The sequence below is a fragment of the Austrofundulus limnaeus genome, unplaced genomic scaffold (genome assembly GCF_001266775.1).
Source record: "Austrofundulus limnaeus strain Quisiro unplaced genomic scaffold, Austrofundulus_limnaeus-1.0 Scaffold296, whole genome shotgun sequence".
Lineage (NCBI taxonomy): Eukaryota > Metazoa > Chordata > Actinopteri > Cyprinodontiformes > Rivulidae > Austrofundulus > Austrofundulus limnaeus.
The window spans coordinates 547172-556577 of record NW_013952698.1 but is presented as its reverse complement, the minus strand read 5'-3'; the positions used below and the strand labels follow the sequence as shown (position 1 = coordinate 556577).

The following is a 9406-nucleotide window of genomic DNA, read 5'->3' as shown; positions in this document are numbered from 1 at the left end:
ACGAAACTGAATAGTAGCTAAAATTTAAACATGACACTGAATAGTAGCTAAAATTTAAACGAAACTGAATAGTAGCTAAAATTTAAACATGACACTGAATAGTAGCTAAAATTTAAACGAAACTGAATAGTAGCTAAAATTTAAACATGACACTGAATAGTAGCTAAAATTTAAACGAAACTGAATAGTAGCTAAAATTTAAACATGACACTGAATAGTAGCTAAAATTTAAACCTAACTAGTAGCTAAAATTTAGATCTGACCCTGACTAGTAGCTAGAATTTAGATCTGACCCTGACTAGTAGCTAGAATTTAGATCTGACCCTGACTAGTAGCTAAAATTTAAACAAAACTGAATAGTAGCTAAAATTTAAACATGACACTGAGTAGAAGCTAAAATTTAAACCTAACCCTGAGTAGTAACTAAGACTTTGACCTAAACCTGACTAGTAGCTAACATTAAGATCTAACCCTGAATAGTAGCTAAAATGATTAAATTTGGCTATATGTTCTTGTGACGGGGGAGCAGCTGGACCCAGACTTGTCATGAAACCAGACCTAAACTGAGGATGATGATGATGAATTTTCTGTCGATCTAAAAGAACTGTTAATCTGACAGTAAATTACAAATTAAATACTCGTTTTCTTTCTCCCTCTGCAGAGACTCAGGTCAGAGTGAAGCCCCTCCAACTCATAGATAAAGAAAAAACGTTTTTTCACTGCTGGACAACAGAATTATGATGTGAAACAGAAACAGGAGTTGCTTGAGAGCAAGAAGGACCCATTTTAAAAACCAAATAAAAACGAAATGATTAATGAATTTATGAACAGTTTGGAAACAGAAACTTGCTCACTTCCTGAGGTTGTTTCAGGTGCTGGTGAAGGTTCAGTGCCAGCCGGTCCCACCATCGCCCACGGCTGTCATGACAGTAGACGCACTGCTTTAGTAAGGACCGCAGCTCTTCTACTGCTTCCTGTGACAAAATGTAAAAAAAAAAATCTAATTATTGTTAAAGATTGGAGCTTTACAAACATTTACTTTATAAGCGAGCAGGGAGTTAAACCTGGTAGCGGCGTAGCCTCTGTAAAATCTCCACTCCTCTGGATAAGATACGAGTGTAAGCCCACCCTGTAGTGAAGCTGCGGAGGAACACGGGCAGCTCTTCCTGGTGACTGAAACACAATCACAATGTCAGAATGAGACCATCAGAAAGCAGAGATCCAGAGACAGGAACAGACAGATCTGTACGCTCCTGACCTCAGGTCCTGGGTTGTCCTCAGCTCACACCAGGTGGTTTTAGCAGCAGAGTACAGCTCCAGAGCCAGCTCCCACCGACCCCCCTGCATCTCTGTGGTAACCTCCAGGAGAGCTCGCATGGACGCTTCATATCTGGTGTGATGGGTGGAGTCACTGATTCCTGCTCATCTTGATTATTTTAAATACAAAAATAAAAAAGTTTTCTGGGAGTTCCCCCCACCTGATAAGATCCTCTCTGTCTCGGAACACCTTGGCCAGGCGCTGCACGGTGTAGTCCGGGAAGGCCAGACGTCCCGAGTTGACCAGCAGGATGGTAAAAAGCTGGTTCTGCCCTCCAGCGGCCGTCTCCTCCTCATCCATAGTGTCCGTCAAGGAGAAGAGCAGAAGGATGCGAGAAAAGACCGCCCGGGGACCGCGGGACAAACGCACACAGGAGCCTGCGAGCTGCTTCGCCCTTTGATTAAAAAAAATAAATAAAATAAAAAAGATCATTCCCTCCATCCTGGACTTCCCACAGACACAGAATGAAGATCCGTCTGGTCTCACCGTCTGAGGATGACCGTCCCGACGTTGCCCCGAGCAGAGGCCAGACAGAAGACAGACTTCTGCCTGCTCAGGCGGAGAAGCCCGTCCACTAACTGCTGTTTCTGCGTGCCAGAACCGCCCAGGTGGAAGGTCTTAGCGAGAGCTTTCAGTTCAGGAGCCGGGAGCAGATCCAGAGACTCCTTCAGGTCCTTCAGGTCCTCCTCTTTAACACAGAAGCAGACAGAAATCCATTCATTTAAAAGATGATGTTTCAGCTCATATTATACATATTTGGATTATTTACCGCTCTGTAGAAAGCCACTCTGAACCAGCTCCTGTGCAACAGGTCCCAGATTACTGCAGATCTCCTCATAATCCAGTTTATTAACCTGGAGCCACTTCAGTTTCCTCTGAAAGAGCCTCACATACAGCTTCTGAGCCGTGACTTCAGGGAGACAAAAAAAAAAACAGGCATTCATTTTCCTCTCTTTATTTTATGACTTGTTTAAAGCGTTTGGTTGACTGCGTGAACACACCTGGTAAAGTTTCAAAAGCACGCACAGCTGACATGTCCTCCTGGTTGAACAGAGCCCCGTCGTCCTCGTTCTCCAGCACGGCGTGCAGCACGGTCAGGAAGTTACGGAGGTAGTAGGGGAGCGGAGCGGCGTCGGGGCTCTGGTTCTCCGCAGCACCTGCAGGCGTTCTCTGAAACGCCTCTTCTGAACTCAAAGCTGGGCCACGAGAAGAAGGAGAAAGTAGCTCAGATCCACGCCGAGCCTGATCCGGCTCTCCACTCTTCTCTTCGTGTTTTGATTTCTTTTGAGAACTTGTGTCGCCGGAGGTCATTTCATTTTTCCTCTTTGCTGGTTTGGAGGGAGAACTGGATTTGACAGCGTCTGTTTCTGAACACAATGCTGCCGGAGAGTCCACACTGGAGACATTAAAGTCCTCCTTGTCTTGTGATGTCTGGATCAGGACATTTTCCTTCTGAGAGCTGCAGAGCATCTCGCTGGGTGCAGTGTTGTCCTCTGTGGGTTGCCCCTCAGGTGTGTTGTGATATTTTCTGGATAACTTCGAGGACAGACTCCCCAGTCCAATAGTCCGGACCACAGTCTTGCTGGTCATCTCTCGTGGGGTCTGCTGACAGGTATTTTTAAAGTATGGGCTCGTTTTTGATCCTCCCTTTTCCACTTTGCTTTCCAGCTCTGGAGACTTGGGGGGGTTGCTTCTAGGTGACATGTTTGACACGACATCAGGAGGGCTGTCTCCTCTGTCAAAGTTCTCACACTGCCGGTCGATGTGCTCATTGATCCCGAATCTCGGTACCAGCTGGCCACACAGAGGGCAGGCCAGCTTCGGTGGAGGCTGGCTGCTGAAGAACGACGTGATTGGAGTGTTGCTGGCAGAGGTCTCAGCTTCTTTCTTCTTCTTCTTCTTCCTGGACAGCGACAACCTCGGCTTTAGCTTGTCCTTAGCTCTTTCTGTCATCTTGAAAGCGGTGAAACTCGCTCAAAACGACGTTTTCTATCAGCTCGTTTCTGACGCATTCTCTACGAAGGATAAAATGTTGTGAGAAGCTCCATTAAATATGAGAGGAAACAACGCAATGGACAAAAAGTAAAGTTACAACCTGACAAGCGTGTTGCTAACCCAGCAGCACTAGCCGACGCCGATAACAACAATCCCGCGTCTCAGGCAAAACCAGTAGAGTCCAGAGTGGCGATGCGACCGAACCGGTCCGGATCATTTACGCGAACATTAACACTTGGCTCTCGTTTGAGAGCTTTTACTTTTGTATAAATCTATTTAAACAGTGTTGTGTTAGCAAGGACTAAATTCTCGCGATCCATTGTTGTTGCGTTCAAGGTCTGTTTAAAACGTCGGATCTGGGAAAGACACTATAATCTGTTCCAGTCCGTCACGCAAATTTATATTTCAGAAGTAATGTCAGCATGATGCATGTTACGTTATCCTGGTTAAGGGTTGAAGTTAGGTTTATATTTAAAATAATATTACTAAAAGAAATATTATTAGTTCAAAACAGCCAAAGATTATTACACTTTAAATTGTTTTTAGCGCCAATGTACATGATTATCTCCAATAGTTCACACAGGTTCCATGAAGATGTCGGCTTTATATAGATTTATGTTTTTATGGAATACTTTACCTAAAACATGTTGGAGATACATCAGGAAAATTAATTTCGAAAAACTTTAAGAAGATATTTACAAGGAAAACAATTATGTTGAATGTTTTTTTTTTATGTTATATAGATTGTGTATGATTTTTCAGGGTGTTAATTGACATATTAATACTGTTTTTGTATAATGTTTTTTTTTTGTATAGTAAATGAAAATTTGTGACTGGTTTGTATCCTGTCTTTATTCTGCATGTTTAATCTGTGGCCTCTATTTTTATTTTTATATTTGCGTTTATATTTATAGTCTGTTTATTGCCTATTTATTTTTGTTTTGAATTTATGTGAACTATGTATGCTATGTGATTTGTTTTACGTTTAATGTATGGACCCCAGCAAGAGTAGTGGCAGGAACTACAACKAAGGAAGGAAGGAAGGAAGGAAGGAAGGAAGGAAGGAAGGAAGGAAGGAAGGAAGGAAGGAAGGAAGGAAGGAAGGAAGGAAGGAAGGAAGGAAGGAAGGAAGGAAGGAAGGAAGGAAGGAAGGAAGGAAGGAGACCTGTCAGTGTGATGAAGAAAACAGGTATTCTAAATCACTGAAATAACACTGAATTAAGCAAAAATATTGATAAATGAATTGTGTGCAATGTTATTAGAAATATGACAGAATGTGGTGTTCAACGTTTAACACAGCTTTGACACAGAACAATATTAAAGGGCAAAGTTTTAAACAGCAGAAATGGACATTTAGGGATGTTCAGCATAACACACAATAATAAATAAATACAATGAAGGGTCTTTGTATATCTTGTGATTTTCCATAGTTTTTAAGACATTTATTCTTCTGTTTTATTGTGAATGCACCTTCATAAAATATTAATGTAATTTCTTTCTTATTTAAAAATAATTTTACGTTAAATGTAGCCACTGGCAGCCAGACTGTGTTTATACCCTGACAATGGGATCGCAAATCTGATTGAAATATTGGCTCAACAGTAGAGCTACAAATACGAAAACTGTCTGAAAGCAGAAAATATTTGGAGTCCAAACCTTTCAAATCATTTTTTTTAAAAAACTGACTGAATTCCTGTTTCTTTTCAGGGCTCAAAACCAATCCCAGATTAATTGAGTTTCCCCATCAAACAAAACAAAAATATTTTTGAATAAAAGTGCCAGTGTGCACACATTTCTTAAAATTTGTCATATACAGTATAGGGAAAAACACACAATATGTTTATTTATCTACACACAACTATAATAAATGCATCACAGCATGATATGACAGGTAACACATCATTTAAACATTAAATGTCTTAATATTAATATTAAATATCTTAATATTAATGGAAGTGTTTTGTGTTGAAAGCAAAGTGGGATTATTGTTATTATTATCTATACAGGTTCCTGGGCGGCTGCGGTGGCTTTTATCACTCCTCCTCCTCCTCCGCTCCCCACCCCCTCCCCTCCTCCTCTGATCAACGCACGCGGTGTTTTGTACAAAGAGGGCCGCCCACAGTCCTAATGTCGGTAAGTGGCTCACACATGTTCCTGTATGTGGAGGCTTGGTGGTGGGGCAGATGATAGGGACGCATGTGGAGGTGTTGCTATTGAGATGGCGGAGCTGGAGGCCTGGATGTGGTGCGTGGTGCTGTAGCATCATCATCATCATCATCATCATCATCATCAGCCCCGCAGTCCCGATGCTTCAAATCAAGGTCGATGTGAAACGCAGCAGCAGCATCTTTACTCGCGTGAGCGCTGCATCGTCGTCTGAGTGAACAGAAAAGAAACAAAAAGCCCGTTTATTTGATTGTCTTATCGACATGTAGGCAGAGGGATCTGCGGTGGGCAGAAGCCTCCCTCCTCCCACCCCCACAACAAGCCCCCCTGCAGGCTGCGGTAAGAAAGAAGTTCAGCGTAATGGCTTTCCGACATGCCATCAAAACCACGGCAAGGGCAGTGCAGAGGCAGGGAAACCGCACCAGAAAGCTCACAAAACGGTTTAATGTCCAGTTCAGCACCAAGGAGAGGTCACGATTAGGTCTGTATGCAGGGTTTACAGATTATAATTGTAAAGATGATGCCATAATCTAATGTGATCGACGCTGCCTCCCCTGTGTATGATGTGGTGTTTATAATGTTGTTGTTTTTGGTCATCAAGACGAAACTGTTAGAGGAGGGTGTGACATGTTTATCCTGGGCTGTGACACAGCCTTCACTGTTTCTTTTCTTCAACATGAGATCAGTGAGGAAAACTGGATCTGATGGACCTCATGGATCCAAACAGTGCCACAGAACCAAACAAAACAGATGCTGTCATAAACACATGATGCTTGTATGTTTGTTTGGTATGAAAATATATAAATTGTTGGCGTATGTTTAATGTTTAATGATTCAATTAGCTGAAAATCTATAGTCATGAAAACCAACGATCTTTCCCCAAGTACAGTTAAACACACAAAATATACTAGAAGTTGACTTTTTTTTATTTAAAACGCAAGAACAATTGAATTTTAGCAATAATAAACAATGATAAAAACTAATAAATAGGGTTTTAGTGTAGTTTTGTGCAACCTGCTTACATTGGGTTTGGCTCAAAGAATTAAACACAGTAAAAAAGTAGCATTTTGTTGCTTTCTGCTTTAATCCAGATCAAGTAAATTTATGTCAGAAAAGTGATTCAGACAAAAGATCCTGGTTTTCATCAGATTTCAGGGCTGAGTTTGTGCATGTCGAATAAGTTTTACTGCTGGTTTCTTGTTCTGCAGGACATGAAAACAAAAAGAAAGCAGACACACTGAGCGTAAACAGACGGCCCAAGATGATGCACTTTGGGTAAAAACGCTGTAGATTCTTTTCCCAAGGGTCTTCTGTTTGTTATTAAACCCAAAATTGTTTTTTTTTTCCTGCTGAGGATAAAAGTTGAGATGAAGAAACTTTATTTAAATTCATCTGTTGGGTGAGTTTCTGCTTGAAAAAGAAACATTTAAGTAGAAAATTGTAATTTTCTGTGAAAATGCAGCATGAATTTTGATTGCTGAATGTCTTTGTTGACAGATTAAAAACTGATTAAAAGTTAAAGGAAGCTCAGTTTTAGCAAAAAGTCAACAGAAGCAAAACAATAAAACAACAAAAAGCTAAAAGTTAAAAGAGGCAAAAATGTTAACTAAAAGTACACTTGCTAAAAGATGATAGTTTCATAAAAGAGCAAGACCCTAGATAAAAGCTAAAAGTAGCAGAACTATCTAAATTAGCAAAACACTAGCTGAAAGCTAAAAGTAGTAAAAGAGTAGCTAAAGGTAGCAGAGCCATAACTAAAAGTAGCAAGACACTGTCAGAAATTTATTAGCAGGGTTGGGCAATATCTGATCGTGTGCAATTAATCATCAGAAAAACTTTAATCGATTATATTTTGGCACTTGACGATTAATACGATTAATGCCACCGGGCAGACTGACTGGAGATTTCTCTGATCAGTCCGCTTGATGCTCCTTTTTGCTTCAAATATGACAAATGTTCTTTTTAATGTTCTGTAATTTATTTATCATAACTCCGGTTTTACTATCGACAGAACTTTAAAATTGATGTCTAGCCTGAAGTCTGTACTTTTGACACAATTTGAATAGCAGCGCAAGGGTACCTAAACACTAAAAGGTAAAGAACAGTTTCATAAAAGAGCAAAAGCCCAGCTACAAGCTAAACATAGTAGAGCTGTAGCTCAATGCAGCAAAACACTAACTGAAAGCTAAAAAATATGTAGCATCAAGAACAAAAAAATAGCTAAAGGCTAGCCAAAATCTAAAGATACATAAAGTCAACAATAACTGTGAAGGAATTACAAAAAAACATTTAGAATATTTATAAGTATATTTTACAAAACCCCAAATATAGCACCCATTGTCTGATTTAGCTGTTTGTTTTCATTTGAATGGCTAAAACAGCTCAAACTAGAAGCACTAAGATTTTAAAAAACATACTGTATGTAAAGACAAAAAACAGGAAAACCATATTGTGAATTCTGAATCATCAGATGTTGTCTGTTGTCACTAAAACATGTTTGTTTTCTAACTTTTATAACAGAATGAGAAAATGGATGAATGATGTTCTGTTGAAATCGTCACGACAATTTAGTTTTGTCTGAAATATCAATATTTGTCTTTTTCTCAGGGCTTAGGGTAGTGGATTTCAGGGGCCAGCTATGGCTCATGGGAAACAACCAGGAAACGTTTCCAGGATTCTGGCTCCCAGCTCTCTGCCGTGCCCTGGTGCAGGACTTACAGGCTCGGGCCAAGAGGAGCAGCAGGGCTCGGTTAAAAAGGCGACTCAGCAAGCGTCTCGTTCCTGCGATGGCCGGCTGACTCCCCCTGTTCCTGCAGCTCGCAGTTACCCGAGTCCCGAGGACATGGAGGATGCCTGCTCCGAGTACGACAACGTGAGCTCCGATGTCGAGCAGGACTACGACGAGGTGCTGCATCTGAACGCCAGGTACTACAAGCAGCACTTTCCTGAGGAGATAAAGCACACAGGAGGGGAGAACATTCCTGAGAGCTCTGCTGCCTCAGCCCAACAGATCACCCCCAGAGCTCGGCACGGCACCAAAAAATGCGAGGGATCACAATCAGATGTCAAATCGCACAAAGCAGGTCATCGCTTCATGTCACACTGTGTCCTGATCGCTGGAGACGGAGCAGAGGAGGGACCGAAAAAGGTCCAGGGGGACAGGCTCCTCCTCAGAGATGGAGACGAGTCAGAGGAGGTGCTGGATGGAGCTAAACTCACAGAGGATTCAGATCAAACAGAGAATAACGCTCAAAGGCCAGCCAGCCTCCGTCAGACCAATGAGAATGAAAAAGTCAGGAAGCGGAGTCAGGAGCGGAGAAGAGAGGACGACACACGAGTCACGAGAAACCACAATGCTGCCGGAGCTGGGAAGAAGTGCGATCCGTCCCACGGGGGCCAGAAGGAGAAGGAGCGGCAGGGTAAAGGACGAGGGAGGAGGGCGGCGGGAGGGGAAACTGAGCACCCTGTTCCTGGGTTCAAAGGATGTGGGACCAACGGCGCCGAGCAGCGTCCAAAGACTCTGTCCAAGGACTGCAGAAAGTCCACAGTCAGGTCCAAGGACAGGCCCGGTTCCAGTAAGCACCATCATCATCCTCCTCCGCCGCCCCGCCATCCTCATCCTCAGTCACCTGCAGACCCTCAGAAGGCCCTGCCCCAGAGAGACAGTCCTCCTGTGTCTGGTCCCTCTACGGCTAACGGCCAGGAAATCCAATCTGCGGTGATGAACCCACCTCTGGATCCTCATCAGACGGCAGAGGAACAGAAGGAGTCCCCTGAGGAGGTGCAGAGAGGGCCGGAGAAACCCGAGCAGGTAACAGAGAAGTCTTTTATTTTTTCAGATCTAATCTGATGTGTGGCAATATGACCACTGTTGTAATGTGTGTGTGTGTGTGTGTGTGTGTGTGTGTGTGTGTGTGTGTGTGTGTG

The 9406-nt window shown here is 42.5% G+C and overlaps 2 protein-coding genes across 3 annotated transcripts in view; one reads left to right on the top strand and one right to left on the bottom strand.

Moving 5' to 3' along the window:
- The window catches only part of fan1 (FANCD2 and FANCI associated nuclease 1), a 7002-nt gene extending 3151 nt beyond the window's left edge, over nt 1-3851 (bottom strand). The window contains exons 1-8 of one of the 2 annotated variants that reach the window (XM_014021502.1): nt 3414-3851; nt 2320-3333; nt 2088-2228; nt 1805-2006; nt 1479-1712; nt 1259-1390; nt 1065-1173; nt 855-974 (exon numbers count right to left, since the gene is read on the bottom strand). In XM_014021502.1, coding sequence (XP_013876956.1) covers nt 855-974; nt 1065-1173; nt 1259-1390; nt 1479-1712; nt 1805-2006; nt 2088-2228; nt 2320-3271 — 1890 coding nt within the window. In that variant the 5' untranslated portion in view covers nt 3272-3333; nt 3414-3851. The remainder of the gene's footprint in view (nt 1-854; nt 975-1064; nt 1174-1258; nt 1391-1478; nt 1713-1804; nt 2007-2087; nt 2229-2319; nt 3334-3413) is intronic. The other variant, XM_014021501.1, reaches the window with a different exon arrangement.
- Nucleotides 3852-8262: 4411 nt separating this feature from the next.
- Nucleotides 8263-9406, top strand: part of apba2a (amyloid beta (A4) precursor protein-binding, family A, member 2a) — a gene marked incomplete at its 5' end in the record, with an annotated part of 7054 nt that continues 5910 nt past the window's right edge. Inside the window, 1 exon segment of the mRNA XM_014021499.1 lies at nt 8263-9290. Coding sequence (XP_013876953.1) covers nt 8263-9290 — 1028 coding nt within the window.